The sequence below is a fragment of the Jaculus jaculus genome, chromosome 17 (genome assembly GCF_020740685.1).
Source record: "Jaculus jaculus isolate mJacJac1 chromosome 17, mJacJac1.mat.Y.cur, whole genome shotgun sequence".
Classification (NCBI taxonomy): domain Eukaryota; kingdom Metazoa; phylum Chordata; class Mammalia; order Rodentia; family Dipodidae; genus Jaculus; species Jaculus jaculus.
This window is the reverse complement of record NC_059118.1, coordinates 53770299-53792100: the sequence shown is the minus strand read 5'-3', so window position 1 is coordinate 53792100 and position 21802 is coordinate 53770299. Positions and strand designations below refer to the sequence as shown.

At 49.7% G+C, this 21802-nt stretch overlaps 1 protein-coding gene across 3 annotated transcripts in view; it reads left to right on the top strand.

Annotated features, from left to right (window-relative positions):
• The window catches only part of Gmpr (guanosine monophosphate reductase), a 44340-nt gene that overhangs the window by 20734 nt on the left and 1804 nt on the right, over positions 1-21802 (top strand). For 2 of the 3 annotated variants that reach the window (XM_045136601.1, XM_004667938.2), the window contains 4 exons: positions 4401-4482; positions 8348-8454; positions 16388-16430; positions 18852-19011. In XM_045136601.1, coding sequence (XP_044992536.1) covers positions 4401-4482; positions 8348-8454; positions 16388-16430; positions 18852-19011 — 392 coding nt within the window. Of the gene's footprint in view, positions 1-4400; positions 4483-8347; positions 8455-12281; positions 12744-16387; positions 16431-18851; positions 19012-21802 lie in introns of those variants that run through there. The other variant, XM_045136602.1, reaches the window with a different exon arrangement.

Genomic DNA, 21802 nt, shown 5'->3' with positions numbered 1-21802 from the left:
ATGTAGTCTCAGGGTGGCCTTGAACTCACGGCGATCCTCCTACCTCTGCCTCCCGAGTGCTGGGATTAAAGGTGTGCGCCACCATGCCCGGCTCTGTCACTATTTCTTTTTCAGATCTTTGAATAAAGGTAAGAGCACTTCTTCTGATGTGAAACTTTTCTGGGTGGGAAGGACAGTGTTACTGTACAACTCTTGAACTTTCAATCCTCCTGCTTGAATGCTGTGATGATAAGCATGTGTCACCAACATAAGCTTGACATAAAGCTCAGTCTTAGAAAGGCTGGGGACTTTCCAAGGCATACACAGCCACTAAGCGGTGGGTCTGGCTTTCAGAGCCAGGTAGCCTGTCCTCCAGCATCTAAGATCTTGTTGTTATACCTAGGCCAAGCCAGACAGTTGTTTTTTTCTTTTTAATATATTTATTTTGAGGCAAGCCCAACAGACTGACCTTTTTTTGTGTGTGTGTGACAGAGAGAAAATTGGTATGCCAGGCCTCCAGCCGCTGTATTCAAACTGCAGACTTGTGCACCACCCTGTGCACATGTGTGACCATATGCACTTGCATTGCCTTGTGCATGTGCCTTATGTGAGACATGGAGAGTCGAACATGAGTCCTTGCTGTTGGTGGACAAATGCCTTAACTGCTAAGCCATCTCTCCAGCCCCCTGTTAAGGTTTTGAAGGACTTCATTGCTGACCTAATGTGGAACAGGGAGGCACAGGCCTGATCTGTTAAGATAGACTGGGGCCCAGCTCTGCTGTTCTGGAGCAGTGGTATCACAGCCACTGTTAGCTGACCCTGAACCTCCCTGTAGCCTTGGACTTGGCCTCAGCATTTCTGTGTGTGTTTTCCTGTATTCTTCAGTCATCAGCAGAGCAGATGAGGTTTACGGCTCACTATGATTTGGCTATAAAATGACCCCTACAGACATGTGTGTTTGAGCACTTGGTGTCCAGCAGCTGGTGCTGTTTTGGGAGATTATAGAATCTTTGGAGGGCAGGCTTATCTGGAAGAAGTGGATCTCCAGGGGGCAGGTCTTGACGTTTATAGCCTGGCTCATTTCCTGTCCTGTCTCTGCTTCATCTTCTGCCCATATGTGAGGAGGTGAGTAGTCCCAGTCACACCCTCTTGCCACCACGGAGCCACCTACTGTCATCCTTTCCCTGTTATGGAGGACTTGGTATCTTCTTAAACCATGGCCAAAATTGGTCCTTTCTCCCTTAAGTTGCTTTTATGAAGTATAATGTCACAATGACAAGAAGAGTAACTAAGACAGGGTACCTCTGCCAGAGGGAGGGACTCATGGCTGGCTGTTCTGTGCGGGTGTGGGGCTGTGGGCAGCTCTGCCAGTCCAGTGTGGCTGGCAGTACTCTCAGGATCTGGTCCCTGGATTTTCTGTTCTTCTCTTTTGGAAGTGTTGCTGAAAGCAATGAAGGATATCTATCACTAGAACCACGTGACAAACTAAGTGTTGTGGGAGGTGAAAGGCATCCATTCCCCAGGCAGCACCCGAAGCCACACAGGCTGAGCCCTGTCTCTGGGGCTCCTCATTGGGTACTGGTAAACTGGTGTCCAGGGGCCACATCCAGGCTGTGACCTGCTTGGTGACCTTTGGCCTTTTATCATCCTACAGAGTGCTTTCTTCTTCTTGGTAGAAGGCCCCAGGACAGCCAGTAAAACCCGAGTAGATGAGTTATTACCTGGGTTGGTAGAAACATTCTGGATGTGGTTTCATAGTGATGGTTACATAACATGCCAATGATATGCCAAGATGCTGACATGATAATTCTAGGTAAAAGGATGGTCTGACTTCTATTAGTTTTCATCTTTTAAACTGTTTTGGCTTTTACAGTAGAAAGCACATACTTGCAATACAGTATGAGGTCTTTCGCTTTGGGCTTGGTTTCGGTGGTGCAGGAATAGCTTAGACTGTGCACATGAGAGAGGACAGGAACCTGTTCAGAGCTCACACTCTTCCTCATTGGATGATTCCCTTTAAAAATAAATTTAAAATAGAGATCTTAATATTTCTCCCAGAATTATACTGAAAGCAGTTTAACATTTCCTATTCCACCAAACCTCTCATTAAAACCTTACATGCAGGTTGGAGAAAGGCACTTGCTTGCAAAGCCTGGTGGCCTGAAGTCAGCTCCCCAGTACCCACACAATGCCAGATGCACAAAAGCAGAGCATGTATCTGAAGTTTGTTTCAAGTGGCAAGAGGCTCTAGCATGCCTATTCTCCCTCCCTCCCTTCCTCCCTCTCTCTCTCTCTCTCTCTCAATAAATAAAATATTTAAAAAGGGGGTTGGAGAGATGGCTTAGCAGTTAAGCGCTTGCCTGTGAAGCCTAAGGACCCTGGTTCGAGGTTTGATTCCCCAGGACCCATGTTAGCCAGATACACAAGGGGGTGCATGCATCTGGAATTCGTCTGCAGTGGCTGGAAGCCCTGGCGTGCCCATTCTCTCTCTCTCTACCTCTTTCTCTGTCTGTCGCTTTCAAATAAATAAATAAAAGTAAACCAAAAATAAACCAAAAAAAAATTTAAAAAAGAAATAGAAGAAAAATAAAGCATCCCTCGGGGATGGAGGTATGGCTTACTGACAGAAGACTTAGCTAACATGTATGAAGCCTTGAGTTTGAGCCCCAGATTGAGTTACCCCCTCCCTCCAGTATGTGGCTAGTAAGAACTGCTACTGTTTTGAGAAAAAAGCACATGTGATTTTGTGCTGTTATAACCTTTGTCCTTAAGGTTTTATTGGAAGAGAATCTCAGAATTCATGGATTAAAGGATATACATTTTTGCATTTCTTCTATGTGGAAAAACTGCTTTCCAGGAAAAAAATTGTACTAAAACAGACATTTTACTAGTCGAGAGAATCTATCTGATGTATTCTTTTTAGTAGTTAGTGTTTAGTAGTTAGTAGTACTGATAATTTGTTAAGTGAAAAGTAGACCACCTTTGGCATTTAATTTTGGATATGACTGAAGTTGAACATTGCCTGTTTTTGCTAGTCAATTTCCTTTCTTTGCATTTTTCTGTGAACCTATAAGAGGTTTTGGTTGTTAGGGTGAGCCACTCTGTCATAGCCATGCATATTTTCTCTCACTAGTTACTTGTTGATTGTATAAATGTGCACACTTATATAGATAGATTGCATTTTTCTATAGACAGCTCTAGCTTTTTATGCTTTTGTTACAAAAAGTATTCAAGGTTGTCTTCTGAATTTAGGAGCACACCACGTTATCTCTTTAACCTAACTCTAGCCCTCCTTCCATGATGTCACAGGCCATCAACTGGGGCTTGTCTTTGAGCCACTTTGAACCCTCCTCGGCACCTTTTCCCAGCAACCTTTTCTGTGAAGTTCAAGTTACTTTGTCTATGTTTGAAAGAGAAGAGGGTTTGGGAGATGACAGATCATTTTTCAAAATTGGAAAAGGAAGAAAGACAGTTTCCTGTGGGGAATCCGCAAAGTGACAAGACCCTTGGGCTTCAGTGGGAATAGAATAAGTAGGGAGACATTTTGCAAAATTTGACTTCACAGTTGTGAAAGTCAGTCCTGGCACCTTGCCAAGTATCCTGGGCAACAGCTGAAGAATCCACAGGGCACTGAGTAGTAATAAAAGGGCTATTTTTGCCCCCTCAACCTCCACAAGCAAAGCTTGTACTATTCCCAACTCAGATGCATCCTTGTGCTTGATAGATCCCACTGCTTCCTGCCTGTGGGTCTATTCTTAGGACCAAAGCTTCTTGCTCTGGAAATGAAGCACATACCACTGGCATGCAGTCTGTCAGCACCCCTTGCCCTTTCACAGTGAGATGGGAACTCACTGGGCTGGACACTCCAGGTATATTTTCAACCAAAAAGTGGTCAGCTTTCTAATTGCGACTCACTGGAATTTCATCAAGACTCCCCAGGAGTTTTTGCAAATTTGCTAAAGTAATTTATGTCCAACACTAAGGATTTTAATCAGTATAGTGTGTTTCACTGCTGGTGTGGTGTCTTTCAGTTCCTTGAGCATTGCTGAGATGTTCATAGCACTATCAGATCTTTGTGGTTCCAAAATTTTACAGTATTGTACCTTCTCATCAGCTCATCCAGGCAGCTTCCTGCAAAGGGTTTTATTTTTATTTATTTATTTTTTTTAATTTTTTGATCTCAGATTCTGTGTTCCTATCACTAGTGAAGGAAACCAAGGGAATGTGTTCTCACCAATTTCAGACTTAAATAGGCCTGGGAACTGGGGTCCCGTGTTTTCTATTTTCTTTTTATCCTCTGGGGCCCTGGCAGCTTCAGGGCATGCCCATCCCTGGGTTCAGGACTAGAATTTCTTATTCCCCGCTGGTCCCCCCAGAGTCTTTCATGATAATGATGGTAAGCATTGTTCTTCTTGTCTCAGGCAGGGAACGTGGTGACAGGAGAGATGGTGGAGGAGCTCATTCTTTCTGGAGCAGACATCATCAAAGTGGGAGTTGGGCCTGGTGAGTAAGACCTGTTGAGACCAGCAGGGCCGTCTGTGCGGGGGAATAGGACCTGGTGCTGGGTCCCTAGAGGTGGCCAGAATGGAGACCCGAGTGACTCCTCAAGGAGTTCAAAGCACATTTCTCATAGCATGTCCTTGGGTTTCCTGGTGAAGATCCTGGAATGTCACTTTGCTGCTTTCTGATGTCCCCAAGCACTCTCTAACTTATATACGGTTGGGGTAGGTGGTCCTATTTCAGAATGTTAATGTGGACAAAAGCCAGCAGATTTCACCTAGTGATCCCTGAAGGAGGTATGGGGTGGATAATCCCTAAGGACAGTCAATAAACAAGAGAGACTAAATGCACATGAATGTTTGAAGGACCCCTAGCATTGCACATGGGCTTGTGGTTATAGGCCAGCTTTAAACCTGACCAATGACCTGCTGGTTATCACACTGACTCATCACCTGATGCACACCAGTCAAATGCTCCTCTCAGCTCTCAAGCATTAGGACCACCCGTGGGAGTCTCTCCTTCTCCCTCTCCCCTCCCTCTCTCTCCTTCCTTCCTTCCTTCCTTCCTTCCTTCCTTCCTTCCTTCCTTCCTTCCTTCCTTCCTTCCTTTCTTTCTTTCTTTCTTTCTTTCTTTCTTTCTTTCTTCTTTCTTTCGTGACAGGGTCTCATGTAGCCCAGGCTGGCCTCACACTCCCAGTATAGTAGAGGATTACTTTTAACTTCTAACCCTTTGACCTTTTGAGAACATACACAGCTACCTTGCTTTATGTAGTGCTAGGGTTTGAATTCAGGGCTTTGTTTTAAAATGTTTTTATTTATTTATTTACTTGACTGAGAGAAAGAGGCAGAGGGTGAGGGAAGGAGGGAGGGAGGAAGGAGGGAGGGAATGGGCATGACAGGGCCTCCAGCCACTGTAAATGAACTCCAGACACATGTTCCCTCTTGTGCATCTGGCTTACGTGGGTCCTGGGGAATCAAACCTGGGTCCTTTGGCTTTGCAGTCAAGCGCCTTAACCACTAAGCCATCTCTCCAGCCCTGAACACAGGGCTTTGTATACATTAAGCAAGCACTCTGCCAACTGAGCTACACCCTCAGCCAACACTTACTTGGCGACATCAGTGGAGGAAATAGAAGAATTAGAACTTTTCAGTCCTTAGCCTGTGTTAAGGTTGGGTGCTGCCGTTTTTCCCTGGGGGCCAGGTGGTGTTCGCCTTTCTCTTTTGCCATAGTGGAGGATGAATTCATTGCCGTGTTTTTAAGTTCTTCCCCCAACGTCCATTATTAAACAGATCCAACACTGGGGGGAAGGAAAGAAGATGTATCAGCCAGGACTAAAGACAATAGATTTTTCCAGAAAAGACACCCCATCCAAAAATAGCGTCAACAAAGGAACGGGGCTGGGGAAGCGACGAGCACTTGCCACATAGGCCCGAGGGCCTGACGCATCCGAGTCCTTCGCTGGCTCCCATTGAACAGCTGGGCATGTGTCGCAGTCAGGGTCACATTGCTGGTAGAGATCACCTAGCCAAGAGCAGTTTGTGGGTAAGAAGAGGCTTATTTTGGCTTACAGACTTGAGGGGAAGCTCCATGATGGCAAGCAAAACAATGGCATGAGCAGAGAGTGGACATCACCCCCCTGGCCAACATAAGGTAGACAGTAGCAACTGGAGAGTGTGCCAAACACTGCCAAGAGGAAGCTGGCTATAACACCCATAAGCCCACCTCCAACAATACACTGGCTCCTGGAGGTGTTAATTCCCACATCTCCATCAGCTGGGAACCTAGCATTCAGAACAGCTAAGTTGATGGGGACACCTGAATCAAACCCCCACAGCATGACTGTACATGCTAGGGAGTGGGGACAGGAGAGCCACTGGAGCTCACTGGTCATCAGCTCCAGGCTCAGTGAGTGACTCTGTCTCAAGAAAGTATGTGTGCACGAGGGCTGGAGAGATGGCTTAGCAGTTAAGCGCTTGCCTGTGAAGCCTAAGGATCCCGGTTCGAGGCTCCGTTCCCCAGGTCCCACGTTAGCCAGATGCACAAGGGGGCGCACGTGTCTGGAGTTCGTTTGCAGAGGCTGGAAGCCCTGGCTCGCCCATTATCTCTCTCTCTCTCTATCTGTCTTTCTCTCTGTGTCTGTCACTCTCAAATAAATAAATTAAAAATGAACAAAAAATATTAAAAAAAAAAGAAAGAAAGTATGTGGACGAGTAAGAGGCCGACAGCTGACATTCGTCTCTGGCCTCCGCGTGTGCACATAGTGCACATGCATCTGCTCACACACACATGTGCATAAATCACACATGGTGCGTGCACGCACGGGAAGGAAGTGGATCACAAACCCATGGGAGGACCTAAAGGCTTACCATAAAGGGAGACTTGGCACTCCACTGTTTACCGGATGAGAAGACCTTGAACTCCACTATTTCTACTACAGGGAGACTCTTAACTGTACTGTGTGATAGTAGTTTACCTCATTGCCAGTCTTAAAAGGCAGTAACCTTCTGAGCCAGAGGAACCATAAGTGGTCTGTCTTCACTGCTCCCAGAGCGCCCCAAGGCATTCAGGAGGAGCTAAGTGAGTATGTAGCGAGGGCAACGCATTCATTCTTGAGTCCCTGTTCCAGCGCTATTTATAGTGCTCTCCAGAACGAGGCTCCTTTCTCAGTGTCATATGGGCAGCAGTGCGAAGCCCACGGAGCTTACCACCCAGCAGAGAAAACAGTCCCCAGCTGTTATTCCTCCGCAAATAGTGATTGTAATGCTGCTTCTTGCAAGACATGCTGGGCTGCACTTCCTCCCTGGGGCAGTGACATTAGGATGCAGCCTGAAAGACGGGAGAGGATAGGTTAGATGAGGGGCTTGGGCCGTGGGGGGTGCTGAGAGGGAGCGAGAGCAGGAGGCAGACCAACACTGTGCACAGAGAAAGGTGAGGAGAACTTTCCACGGCAGGGGACCCGACAGATCAGTGATAAACAGCAGGGAGAGATGAGCCTGCGTGTGGAGGCGGAGAGAGAGCTCCCTGATCTGGCAAAGCATGGGGCGGGGTGCTCACTAACCAGGGCGAAGGCGAGATTGGAAGGTGAGCAGAGGCTCTGCTCAGGATTTCTGTGCTCGTCGGGACCTGGTGGCACCACAGTCAAAAGGGAAAGACCCAAGGCAGGCAGGTGTCCTGGTGGGGGCGTGAGTGCTGAAACCCACCTGACCCCAGGCTGCTGCGTGGAGACTCCAGCCAGAGCCGCCGGTAGCCAGCGTGTGAGATGCACTGTGAGATCCAGAGAGACCAGCAGTTTGGTCCCCTTGGGGCCGGAGTTGAGTCAGAGTAGGGTGTGGACACATGCTTGTGCTGGCACCCGCATCTGGAGGGCTTATTTGGGCCCGAGCCTGGGTGAAGCCATTCCATCTTAGATCAGCCTGGCCTACAAGGTGAGGCGTTTGTGTTTCTGGGTAGTGAAGTGTGGTGAGATTAGTAATTTGGCAAAAGCTGAAGGTGGAGAAACCATGAGGGCTGGGGGAGGATGACAAGGGGTCCCCAGAAGCGGGTGGGTGTGCATGGAAGGCTGAAGTAGCCTGCCGTGGGCGCTGGGGCTGGGGTCTGCTATCGTGGAGAAGCCCATTTTGGGTGAGGGAAGGGACAGGTGACAGCTAGAACACCAGCCAGTGATAGCCTTGGGCACCAGAGTGTACATGCGGCCAGCTGTTGTGGTGTGTGGCGATGCCATGGTCCTGATAGAGCAGCCCCTGTCCTGCCAGCATGTGCCCACTGCTGTGGAAAGGTGCCCCGTCCCTAGACCAGGGCTGTGGGGAGGTGATGGGCCCTCATTTTATCCTGCACTTTCATGCCTGGATCGCCCTTTCTCTTTGCTCAGGTTCTGTGTGTACCACTCGCACCAAGACCGGGGTGGGCTATCCCCAGCTCAGTGCTGTGATCGAGTGTGCTGACTCTGCCCATGGCCTCAAGGGGCACATCATCTCCGTGAGTCTCGGGGTGGCACTGGGCGGGGAGCCTATGGGGGTCACGAAGGGTGGGGAGGTGGCTTGCCCCCTGCAGTGACCCTGTTTATAAATAAGCTCACATTGTAAGTGGTTAGGAAATCAGTGTGGACTGGGGACAGGGAATACATTTCCACCCGTTCATATGTGTCTGATTCAGGAGCCAGGAGATATTTTGTGGAGTAAGAGGTTATGATGGAATTAGGGGGAAATAAGGGAATTGGAAAAAAAAAAAAAACCCACAGGGGAAGGAAGAGAGAAGGGCGTGCTGAGAAATCTCCAAGCCACTGTGTTGGAGTAGAAAGCAGGAGGGAGGGTTCAGTGGTCCAGAAGCGCCAGGTCATTTTGAATCCCACTAGTGGCAGAGCTTTACAAACACTTGTTACACTGCATTGCCCTGGGATAATGGCAAGAAAAGCCCATGCCCATTAAGGACAGGTGTAGGTGGTTTTCCCTTTCTTGAATTTTTGTTTGCATGTGCATAGTATGCGTGGTGTGTGTGGTTGCACGCACGTGTGTGTGCTGATGTAAAACCTCCTGGGCTCGCCTGTGGGGAGCAGAGAGCCTCGGGTTCTCTCGCTCTCTTGCTTGGTTTTTGCTTGCAGTGGAGTCTCTTCACTGATTCTTGCTGGTCTCAGTTCCTAGCAATTCTCTGGTCTCTGACCCACCCAGGACTGGGCTTATAGACATGTGGACCATGCATGCCCATCTGTTTATGGGGGTTCTGAAGATTCAAGCTTGGGTAATTTCAGGCCCCTCAGGCCCTCATGCACATTCAACTGTTGAGTCATCTCTCCACCCTTCATTTATAAATTTTTTTTTGTTTATTTTTATTTATTTATTTGAGAGTGACAGACAGAGAGAAAGAGGCAGAGAGAGAGAGAGAGACAGAGAGAGAGGGAGGGAGAGGGAGAGGGAGAGAATGAGTACACCAGGGCCACGAGTCACTGCAAATGAGCTCCAGATGCATGCACCCCCTTGTGCATCTGGTTAATGTGGGTCCTGGGGAATGGAGCCTTGAACCAGGGTCCTTATGCTTCACAGGCAAGCGCTTAACCACTAAGCCACTTCTCCATTCCTCATTTTATTTAAATATTTATTTACAAGGTGAGAGAATATAAATGAATGGGCTTGTCAAGGCCTCCAGCCATTGTAAACAAACTCCAGATGCACGTGCCCCTGTGTGCATCTGGCTTTGTGTGGGACAATCCAAGATGGGTCATTAGGCCTTACAGGCAAGCCCCTTGACCTCTGGGCTATCTCTCCAGCCCTCCATCCTTCACTTTTATCCATAGTTGTTTGAACTCACAGATGGGAACTCACTGTATAAGGCACGCTCTCTATCTCTCATGTCATCTTTCTCTCTTTTCCACTCTCAACTTTTCTCTTTCTATGTGATTATTTGCCTACCTGTCATCTCTCTCAATATAGAATCTAATCTGTTATCCATCCATCCATCCTTCCTTCCATCCATCCATCCATCATCTATGCTATCTACCTACCTAATCTATTTTATATCCTATCTATCCATCCACCCATCCATCATCTATCTTGTTCACCTATATATCTATATACCTGTCAGTTGTCTGAGTCTGTCTGTTTCTATGTATGTATGTATACACACATATTTGTAAAGCAGAGCGTGTAGTACATGTGCTTATATATTGCATATGTTTGGAGTGGGACATCCTTTTAGTGGTTCTTTTATTAGTATTGACTTGTATATATCCAACCTTGAGACCTTTTCTTCAGTTGCTAGGCCAGGTACCCACATGAACTCATGCTAGGTTTTCTAAAAAGCTAAATGCAGTCAAACTGTGGAACACTGTCTGTTGGCTTTGGCTGGACAAGGCAGCTCGTTGAGGTCTCATTCCCAACCTGCTCTTGGGGTATCGTACTCTTTCTCAATGCCATGTGCCCAGTATCTCCTGTGAGCCTGCCTGTGGCATTGAAGCCCCCAGGCTTGGCTTGGCACTGTGGCTCTGAGAGCAGAAGTGGACCAGATGTTCACTGGCACTGCATTGCCTCGAGCTCCCTCTGTTTCATCATGCAGTGATCTTCTGCCTAATCTTTCATCCAGCAAGTGTTTCTCCAGCATCGACTGTGTGCTGCAAGCTAGAACAAATGGCCAAAGTGTTGGTGGTTGACGACTGAGTTCCAAGACCCTTCACATAGAACTCTTTGCTTTTAGCTTTGCCCCACTGAACTGATTAGCACCCAGTTACTACAGTAGTGTGTAAAGGCTGATATCACGCTGTGAATCTGCCTTTGCTGAGTCAAGTGAGGATTTTCACCTAACTGAAACCACCAGGGAGTACTGTGCTCTGGTTGGTCGCAAGTGGCTGTCAAGGTCCCATTGAGGCCCTACCAGGAGCTGGCTGCAGGAGCACCCCCAGAGGACCCCATCCTAGTGAGTTGGACTCTTTCAGAGGCTGGGCCCTGCTGCATGATGTTTCCTGGGAAATCAGGAACCAGTGAGTGTTCATTCCAGATGCCGGGGCAAAGGAAGGATGTCATCTGGGTGTAGCTGGGTGAGCTGGTGACTTTCTTGGGGTGACTTACTAGAGCACAGGTGACTCGAAAACAGCCACGACACCGGAAAGTCCCACCTGCGTGGGAAACAGCCTCAGGCGGCCAGTAGCACCAAGACTGTGCAGGACCCAGCTGGACCACGGGTACATGTAGCACCCCCAAGACCAGGTGGAGCTGGGGCAGCATGAGTTGTTGCTAGTGGAAGTGGGAGGGGGAGACTTACTGACCCTCCCCACCCTTCCTTCTAGGGGGAATGTCAGAGACAAGATTTTTTTTTAATTATTTTATTTTTATTTGACAGAGAAAACAGAAAGAGAGAATGGGCACGCCAGGGCCTCTAGCCACTGCAAATGAACTCCAGATGCATGCACCCCCTTGTGCATCTGGCTACCGTGGGTCCTGGGGAGCCAAACCTGGGTCCTTTGGCTTTGCAGGCAAACGCCCTAAGTGCTAAGCCATCCCTCCAGCCCTAGAGACAGATTTTTGTGAGAGCATGTGGGCAGCTCTGATTTTGAGATGGCAGTAGCTATGTCATGTCTGGAGGACAGAGCTCCACAGTGGCCCCCAAACCTCAGCTGTGATTAGTCATAACTCTCCATTGTCACAGAGGGTTAAACCTGGGCTCTGTGTAGCACCTATAACCGCGGTTTCCATTGTTGGAGGTCACACTGAGAAAGACTTATATGAGCTCATTCAGAGAAACCATCCTCGTGCTTTCTGGGAACTTCAACCCCACTTCATTTATAGGATTTCTTGACCAAAGATTAGGGGAAGGAGGGGCAGTGGTTCCATGTGCCTAGATGTAAGTCACCTTAGTGTCTGTGACAAGTACCCCGTGCCTTAACTCAGCCATTCTCTTTCTCAAATGTAGTACCCCACACTAGCCACAGTAATGCCAGGCAAGACTTGTTAGAAATTCTTGGGCTACCATCCCAGTCCCTATCCGCTGAATCAGAGCCTCCAATGGTAAGGTCAAGGAAATTGATGTTAACAAGTGCTCTTAGTTAATCTCACCCACCCCGAAGATTGAGAACGCGGCTCCTGCCCAGGAGATGTGGCTTCATGCATTGGCTTCAGGGCCAGGCCTCACCTTCTGGTGCCCCGGGAGCAACTCCTTGCATGTGTCAGTTTGGGCTGGCGCTACTTCTAGCTGTGGGCTCCAGGATTCTTCGTTTGCCCTTCAGTGGTGGGTCACTGTCTACCTGGGGTTTGGAACTCAGTTTGTAGCTAGAAGACCAAATGCAGTTCACTGACTTGTATAAGATTTGCTCCCTGCAGGAGCGACCGCCTCCAGCCAGCCGTGAGTCTTCAGCCGTCGCCCCCGCCGCTGCTCTGTCTGATGGAATTTCTCAGAGTTCTGCCTCTGCCAGTAGAACTGAACTTGGCTGGAAACCCACCAGATGTTTAGGCACCTGCTGCTTCACCCCGTTTCCTTCCAGCTGCCTCATGTCATACTGCCATTACTAAATTAGCACTTCTGTGACAGGGGGTTGGGAAGGAAGCTCTGCAGGATAGGGTCTGTTCAGCAGGTGCTTAGAACCACTGGTCTGACTTCAGTGCTGTTTATATCTGTGGTAGCCTACGTGGGCTTCCGAGCCAGAGCAAAAGGTCAGGGCAGTCCAGAAAAGGCAGAGAATTGAGGTGTGACCAGTTAATTATTATTATTTTTTTTTGTACCGCCATTGCTTAGACTTAATCAAATCCATCAGATAATTTAATGTTTTTTTTCTGGGGCTTGAAGAATTTATCAACAAAATTAGGCTTGACTGAGGAAAATAAAGAAGAAAGGAAGTGTTATCAGAAATGTTCCAATCTTGTTTTGTTGTGGTCGTTACCTGTGTGGCCTTAGGAGAGTCACTCAGCATTTCTGCGTCTCATTTTTTTCTCCTTATCTAACAAAATAACAACTTGAGGTTCTTGTGTTTGAGTTAAAAAAAAAAAAAATAACCAAGTTCACAATGGTTCTATGCTGTGGTACACCTGATATGAATCCTTCGTCTTCTGGCTCCATGTTCTCACCATCCTTTGTATTTGAGGCCTGAGCAGTGTGTAGAGGGAAGAGCCATGCTGAGAATTCACAAGGCAGACCATTCATGTTACAACGTCAGTTTGTCCTTAAATTTAACAGTAAGTGTATTGAAAGACAAGAGAAGTTAACTCTTGGAAGTCACTGCTTTGACTGTTTTCCCAGGATAGAGCACATTTTTGTTTGGTTTGGTTTCATTTCACAACCTGCCGGCAGCTGTGACTGTCTCTGTACATACATGTGTCTTAGGTGGCGGGAGAGTGGCCTCCTGGGAACACGGCAGTGGCTCAGGACATGCTTGGCATGTGAATCGCAGTCTGCACTGTCTTCCGGCTCAGTGGGCAGTCTCCTGTGTGGTCAGCCTGTCCATTTCATAAGCAGTGGGGGAGGGGTGACACGAAATACGGTTTCCTCTCTGTGGTACATTGTGAAGTCACCTTGACCATGGTGTTTCCAGCCTGGGAAGAAAAGGTGTCACCTTCTTGAGGTCCTAGTAATCCAGGGCTTCTGAGTCAGGCTGCGTCACTGACCTTGTGGAATTTTCAGAAGCTCCCATGATATCCCTAGCATAAACCCAAGTGACTCACGAGAGACCAAAACTATTTGGAAGTCACATTGTTAGGGACCTACTTTTATATTACGTTTTGTGTGTGTGTGTGTGTGTGTATTTGAGCACATGTGGGCTGGTACGTGTAGGGCATGCATGTGCATGGCATAGGCACGTGTGTGTAGATGCATGTGCCCCATGTCCATGTGTCCTCTGCTGTCACTTGTCCTCATACTTCCTTGAGATGAAGTTTCACTGGACCTGTCAGCTGGCTGGCTAAGAAGCCCCAGAGAGCCTTCCATCTCTGCCCCCTCAGAATGGTGGGTATAGACAGTCATGGCTTTGCTCAGCTTCTTAAGTGGTATTGTAGTCAGTGCCACGTTTCTGGGATGAACATCTGAACCAGGCACAGTTTAGAGGACTACAATTTATTTCAGCCTATAGATCCATCAATGGCGGAAGAAGTTGGCTCGCTTTCACAGACCCGTGCGGCAGAGAGAGCCCACCCCCAGCCGGCTACAGCACGCTCGCACAGGCAGCAAACAGCGGGAACCCTTTTCATACCCCTGGGCTAGAAATCAGATCTGACTCCAGTGACTCCTTAGAGCTGGATTCCAGGATCTGCTCCAGTGACACCTCCTCTAGCTGGGCCACTGAAGACAGATGTTAATAAAACACCTGAGTCTATTGGGGGACATAACTTCTAACTACCTCATTGGGTTCTGTGGATCAAACTCAGGCCCTTAAGCTTACATAGCGATCTTAACCATGGAGCCATCTCCCCAGCCCCAGGGACCTATCTATTGTATTTTATTTATTTACTTACTTGGTTTTTCGAGGTAGGATCTCACTGTAGCCCAGGCTGACCTGGTATTCACTATGTAGTCTCAGGGTGGCCTTGAACGTGGCCACCACGCCCTGCTTGGACCTATTTATTTTAAAGGGGATCCTGAGTTTATTTAATCTGTTGGAGATTATGGTTTAAAATACTGTTGTGTAGAGCTGGTTTTGCCAGAGAAAGAAGGCACCAGAAAGCTAACAGATGGAGAGCAAAAGATTCATGGAGACTGTACCTTTGAAGGTGGCAAGCAGAAGCGCCCAGGCTTGGAAGCAGTAGAAGGCGTGAAGTGACCCCATCACTGTGTTCGCCTGGAGGGCTTTGTCCAGAGGCCTTGTCTGGAGAGAGCTCCTCTCACCTAGTCTACCTGCAGCCCCATAGAGGACAAGGGACCACACAGTCCTTGCTCGAGCAAATAATTACAGTTAGAAAATGTCCTTGAAAGGAAAGAGCAAGTTTTCAACACCTGCCTTTTGATCAGAAACACAAGGAAATGAGGGCAGAGATTTTGTTGGTGTCATTGCTGAGACAGGACTTTGCAGAGCCCAGGCTAGTCTTGAACTCACTGTGTAGCTGAGGACGACCTTGGACTCTTTCTGCCTCCACCTTCTCCTGGCTGGGGTTACAGGCATGCACTGCCAAGGGGCAGACTTGGAATTTTAGCTCATGTAGTGTCAAATCTAATAAAGGCAGAGCGTCAAGCCAGGCATGGAGGCCCGTGCCTGGAATCCCAGTCCTGGTGAGGTAAAGGCACAAGGGGGCCTACTTGGGTCGCGTAGTGAGATCCTGTCTCAAACAAACTCAAAACCGAGTTGAGTCACAGAACCCTGTGACCCTCATGTTCGTAGGGTGCCGTGCTCTTGTTGAATGGCTTGTTCCGCTTCTGAGTAGTGCCTCCCCACCCCCACCCGCACCCCCACCTAGGTGAGCTGTCACCTTCATGCAAATTGTCCCCCAGGGCACCCCAGAGGGCCCATGTTCTCCATTCCTTACCCACCTGCTGGCCCGTCCAGAGTCGGAGCCCACTTTCTGGGGGCAGGTGCTTCCCTCGGAGGCTCCAGTGTCTCTGTGAGGCCCATGCCCAGCTCCAGGCTGCGGCCACACTACCCTGAACACACCTAGGCTCGCCTGGGCTTCAGGCCTTCATTGTCACCTCATCCCACCCGACTCCATCTCCCTTTGTCCCTTTGCTTCCTTCTCCCCTGGGCCTGGCTGCCATGCCAGGGTGCTATCCCTCCCTCTTCCTCCTTCAGCGTCACTCAGACCCCGCAGGTAGCAACCCAAGCATTTGGGTTCTTGTGTTTGTTGGGGAACCTCAGGCTCTGTGTCCTAGAAACGGAACTGTGTTGCTGGTGTGTCAGCACTTCCCAGAGGTGAGCCTGGTGGCAGCCCAAGACCCCAGCCTGTCCTTCTGCTTATGGGACCAGCTTCTGGCCCTAGCCTGTGCTGGGTGTGCAGCGCAGGCGCTGACTTTACTACGGTGACAAGGCACAGGACATGAGGAACAGGAGATGTGGGGTGTCTGCACAGATCAAGGAGCCAACTCCATGTCCTTTCCTTAGCTCTTAAAGTAATTCAGTAATTCAGTGCTCGCACTAAATCAGTCCTCACCTCTCACCAGGATGTGAGGGAAAGGTGAATTCAGAGTTAGAATGAGCTGGGACTGCAGAGTGGCCGCATGTGTTACATAATGGATTGGCAAAGGAAAAGTCCAGGTCTCTGGACAGAGGCACTTGGGCGCAGAGGATGATAGTCAGGAGTGCCAACTACTGACCCTCAGAGGAAAGAGAATGGGGCATGGAAGATGGAATACACAAGGCCCAGGGCACTGAATGAGCAAGCTAGGACACCAGCTGATGTGGCAGGTGCTTAGCTGGGCCACCATGATCATTGTCATGAAATGCTCCCTGGGAGGTGGGAGGGCCTGGCTGGGCCTCTACCATCTTGACATCCTCTCCTTTTTCTCTTCAAAGGATGGTGGCTGCACATGTCCTGGAGATGTCGCCAAAGCCTTTGGTAAGGAGAAAGGATGGCCCTGCCATAGCCGGAGGGAGAAGGGGGAGAGAGGGCTGGGCATTCGGGGAGGCCTGTGGGAAGTTCTGAGCCTGGCAGGAGCTTCTGCCCCCTGATTTCATGTGATCTGACCAAATGCTGACCCTGTGGCTCTGTGGCTGAGCAAGCCAAGCTTGCAGGAGGTCGACCTGGGGTGCTGTTAGGCCAGCTGGGGATGTGTGAGGTCATGACCTTCTCACTGGGATGGAGAAGACGCAGAGCACCAGTGGCAGTGGATAGTCCCAGGCCTGATGTGTAAGATCAGAGGGTTTTGCTCTGGATTGTTCTAGAGACCTCCGTCCCCATCCTTTGAGCCCCTTCCAGCTTCCTTTGGGAGGCCAAGGAGACTGCTTCCCACTGGGGGGCGGCAGTGCCTGCTGTAAGCTAGCAGGCGTAAGCAGGGCTCTAGAACATTTTGGATTGTGAGGAGAAAGCTCTGAAGTCCAGCCACGCAACATAGGGGACAGAAAAACAGGTCTGCCGAGCCCTGTGCCAGCCACTGACCTCTGCAAACTTTCCAGAAGGTAAAGCTAGCTACATAGTTGAGGGCTCCAAACTAAGTGCCTTACTTATTTATTTACTGTGGCAGACAACTTTGTCTTAGGAATTACGTTTTGTTTTTACAACACCCTGATAGCGACAGAGGAGCATGTGGGGCAGTATTCTGAGTGGCAGGGCTTCTTAGCAACCTGAAGCTTAGCTCTGGAAGGAGACATATGGACCCTCTGTTCCAGCTTGTCTGTCTTAGAGTCGAGCGGTCCCAGGTCTCAAGAATGAATGGCTCAGTGTTGGTCCCAGCAGTGAAGTTCAAGCAAACGCCACCCTCTGCTAAGTACTGGTTCACCTTTCTCTCAGGCTCCACCAACCGTACTGTTTACTTACGAGCGCAGTCTACGTGCTGTGGATAGAAGTGACGTCTTGGGCTTTTCTGATACCTCCAATGTACTCTGCGCAGAGCAGGAGCTGAGCACACGAGCCAGTGGGCGTCCTCCCCTTCTCTGGAAGGATGCCATGTAAACCCTCAGTAGAGGAGTGAGAGGAACCTCCCATCCATCGAGGATGCTCGTGTGGATCCTTAGAGGAAGGAGAGGAACCTCTCCCCAGAAAAGCTGATATGACAGGGACAGGCTATCACCTCTGTCGCTTCAAGCGCTGGTTTAAGCAGCCATGCGCTTCGTGTTCCTGCTGTTGATGCCTGGGGTTGTGGGTATCAGCACATCTGGCCAGATAGCAGTTATCACTCAGTCCCCTCAAATCGTGGCAGGAAGTCCAACAAGCCAGCACTGTTGGGAACCCAGCAGGGATGGTGTGGAACAGGCTTCTGGAGCCAGGCTGAGGGGCCAGCACCATGGGACATCCCTTTCTAACGTGACCAGATGAAGGGATGGTGACCGCATGCACACACGGACCCACTGGAAAATGTTGAGATGACTACAGCACCCACGTCACAGCTGCTTTGTACCTGCCATGGTTTTTTCTACTGAGAGCTTCATTCCGCCCTCTGCCTCCCAACTTCTTGTCACACATGCACCCTCCTAATGTCTAGTTCATCTCCAGATGGGACTTTGCAGGAAGAGAAGCTGCAGTTTCTCACTTTTTGGTCCATTCTCTGGTGTAGAAAATTCCTGAGAATGGGTAGCTTATAGGAATAGAGACTGGGAAGCCCAAGACCTTAGTGCTTAGTTTCATGTCATATAAAGCCATTGATGCCATCATGACTCTATGTAATCCTAATGACTTCGTCAAGGTCCCCCCTCTGGATCCCATTGGCTTATGAAACTGGGCTAAGTTTGAAATACCAGAACTTTTAGGGTCCACGTTCAAGCCATCATGTTTCCTAGTTGATGAAGAGCTCACCTGACGTTACCTAAGAGCATTATATGGAATGGTGATCCCCTTCCTTTCCTTTGCCCCTCATTTTGAAACAGCATCTCATGTATCCCAGGCTGGCCTTAAACTCCTCATCCTCCTGCCTCCACCTCCCCAGTGCTGAGTTTACAGGTGTGTACCACTGTGCCAGGTTTATGAGGCCCTAGGAATTGAACTCAGGGCCTTGTGTATTCTAGGCAAGCACTCTTACCAGCCCTGGACATTGTGCTTTCTAAGATGTGCGATTTCTTTACATATATGTGACCCTAGAGGAATGAGAGCTGTTTGGAAGGTGCGCTTGTCACTAACACCCTTGACACAACGACCTCCCTAGAAGCCACCTGAGCCTTCCAGTCTGCATCTCCCTGCAGAGCCTCCTACCTGTTTCTGAAGGTCGCTGAGCCTTTCTTGTGCTCAGAGCTGGGGGAAGAAGGTGCACTGGGGAAGGCTCGGATTTTTCTAGACTCCATCTGGAGAGTTGCCGCCCTGTCCTTTTGTCTCCCCATTGGCGTGCAGGAGCTGGTGCAGACTTCGTCATGCTGGGAGGCATGTTCTCGGGCCACACGGAATGTGCTGGGGATGTGATCGAGCGGAACGGGCAGAAGCTGAAGCTCTTCTACGGGATGAGCTCCGACACAGCCATGAAAAAGCACGCAGGAGGAGTGGCTGAGTACAGGTAAGCCCCGTGCACCCCACGCACCTGGCCCTCCACTGCAGCCACGGGCCTGGCGAGTGTCCTCCCGGGGAGAGGCGACCAATCACGCTGGACATCTTTGCACACAGTGCTTTCATCCAGCTGCTGCTCACGGGGGTTGGGGCCTCTGAAAGCAGGTGTGGAAAAGCCCAGGGCCATGGTGAAAGTGTGAGGAGAGGTGTGCATCTTGGTGAGGACATCCCAGGCTCCTGTGGCTGAGCGTGGATGTTGCCTTGTTCCAAAAGAACTCTTACTGAGTGACCCTGTGACCTCCCATTGCTGGCCTGAGGTGAACTCGAGCTGCAAGACTCAGGGTGAAGGATGTCTCTCTCTCTCTCTCCTCTCCTACTGTGTGGGACACAGGTGGCTAGGTCCTTTCGGAGGACGCCATGCATCCCCTGTGTCACTTGCCTCCAGGCTCTTGACAGCTGGCCCAGGAAGCATTTTCAGCAGTCTCACGGTGTCTGTGGCTGAAGGAGTGGAACTCGGGTGCGCTGGTGTCTACTTTTAAGTCCACAGTTGCCCGGCTTGTCCAGCCTTTCCCTGTCATCTCCACAGCATTTGCCTGTGCACTGTAAGAGGCAGATCGGCAGAGCAGACCCACCAGTCCTGCCCTGGCTGCTCACAGGAGCCAGCACGGAGGACATGCTGAAGTTAGGGGACAAGCAGAGGGTCTTGCCATCTCAAGGCTGTGTCCACACATGGAGTGAAGGCCCGCCCTCCCTGGCTCCCACTCTCTCTGTCTGGTGACCTTTCCCATGCTCAGATCATTTGGATGACACAGCATTCAAGTATACCACACAATGCCCAAGCCAAGCATAAGAAACACAATGCCAGGTCTCTCCTGAGGGTCCTAGGTAGGAGGAGTGAGGTCACTCGGCCGTAGGCTGCAAGAACAACAGCTAACCTGAGTTGTCATTTTCCTCAGTCATCTCTTAGGAGGAACTTCAGTAATCACGGCCTTACAGTAAGGGAAGGTTGGGGAGACAGCTGCCTCAGTGAGAAACAGGGGTGTACTCCTGTAGCCTCAGACCACCCCCCATACACACATTGCACCTAAGGTCAAGAGGCCACTGCTTAACCAGTGGCAGCTGTCACCCTCTGAGGACCATGCAGGTCTACTGTGTGTGGAGTGAAGTGGAGGCCCATGGTTGAGTGGCCGCTGGCTACTAGGTCCACAGTGGATTTGGGGCTCTAGCTGTTGCAGAGGGCACGTGAACAAACTGTACATGGGGTGGACAGAAATGGCTGTAGCACAGACCCCACACCAGGAGCCCAAAGAAAGACTGTCTGGGGGAAGTTTAGCAGGTGGAGAAGCAATGCTTTAGGAGTGCTGAGACTCAGTTCTGGAAGCAGTTCAAATTTTAGGAAGGGAAGTGCTAAGGGAAGTAGAGCCTTGTCTGTAAGTAGCCTGAGCAGTGCAGGCTATATCCAGCCTCACTCTCTCCCTCCCTCCCTCTCCCTCTCTCTTGCCTTCCTTCCTTCCTTCTCTCCCTCCCTCCCTTCCTCCCTCTCTCTGTGTGTGTCTCCTTATTTTCTGTGCTGCCTTTGCTCCCTCCTTTACCCCCTCCCTCGTCCCTTTCCCCTTATTCCTTCCCTCCTTTTCTCAGCTTGCAGCCTTACCACCATGGCCTTATGAGAACTATTCTCTACTCTGGCTTGATGTTTAATAACTGAATGGTTATTAGTGCTTTGCAAGTTCCCTGTCAATCATTAGCCATTTTGTTCTCTTGCACATCAAAGCACCTTCAGGTTACAGAGAAACAGATTTCAGTGAGAATAGTGAGTCATTCAGAAAAGGTGACAACATCTTAGCAAGGAGGCAAGGAAGAGAACCTGGGAGGGCATGGGCATGGGGACCATCTGAGGAGAATGAAGCCAATGCGGGCACGTCTGTGTGGTCCCAGAATGCCGAGACCTGAACTATCCTGAGTGTGACAGTGGCTTTGGCTTCTGGAGCTGGGTACCTACCTGCACCAGGTAGCCCTTCATCCAGCTGGTAGCATAAGATGCTAGGATTCAAGGTAACACCCTTTTGGACTTCTAGGAAATGGGTTTCTTTTTGTGTATATGTCTGCAGAGTATGTATGGTGTGGGATGTTGGGGGTGTACACCACGCACGAGTGTGGAGGCCAGAGGAGAACATTGGAGGTTCTCTCTGTGCTTGTGCGTCTGTCCCCTTGACCACAGCGTCTCACCCATCCTTGAGCTGCTACTGTTTCCCAGCACCCTTCAGTGATCCCCTGGTCTCCCGTGGGACTAGAGTTTCAGATGTGCATGGCCACTCCCAGCTCTCTCTGCCTCAGCCTCTCAGGACCTCATGCTTGCATAGCAAGTACTTTTACCCACTGGGCCATCTATACAGCCCATCCAGGCTGTATGTTTCTGGTCAAGAGATACCATTTTTCCAGTTGATGAGAAGAACTACAGAAAGTTCTAGACTCTGAATCCTTGTTAGGATGTGCTCACTCCTCAAGGACTAGAATAGATGCCAACTTGCATTTTGTACAAGTGTGTGTAGACTGGATCTTCATCTTGCAGGACAGGCACCTGGCATGACGTAAAGCTGCTCATGGTGGCCTTGGGAAGAGGAACGAGGGCTCAGCAGGGCCAGGGAGAGTTACTGAGTGCTCACGTCTTAGGCCAGCCGCAGTCTCCAGACAGCTTCGTGACCATGTGAGAGAGGTGTCCGAAGCTCCGAGCACTCTGCACTTTTATAGCTCACTTCTGCTCTTGGCTGGGCCTTGCCTGGGACCTGCCCTGTGCCAAAGAT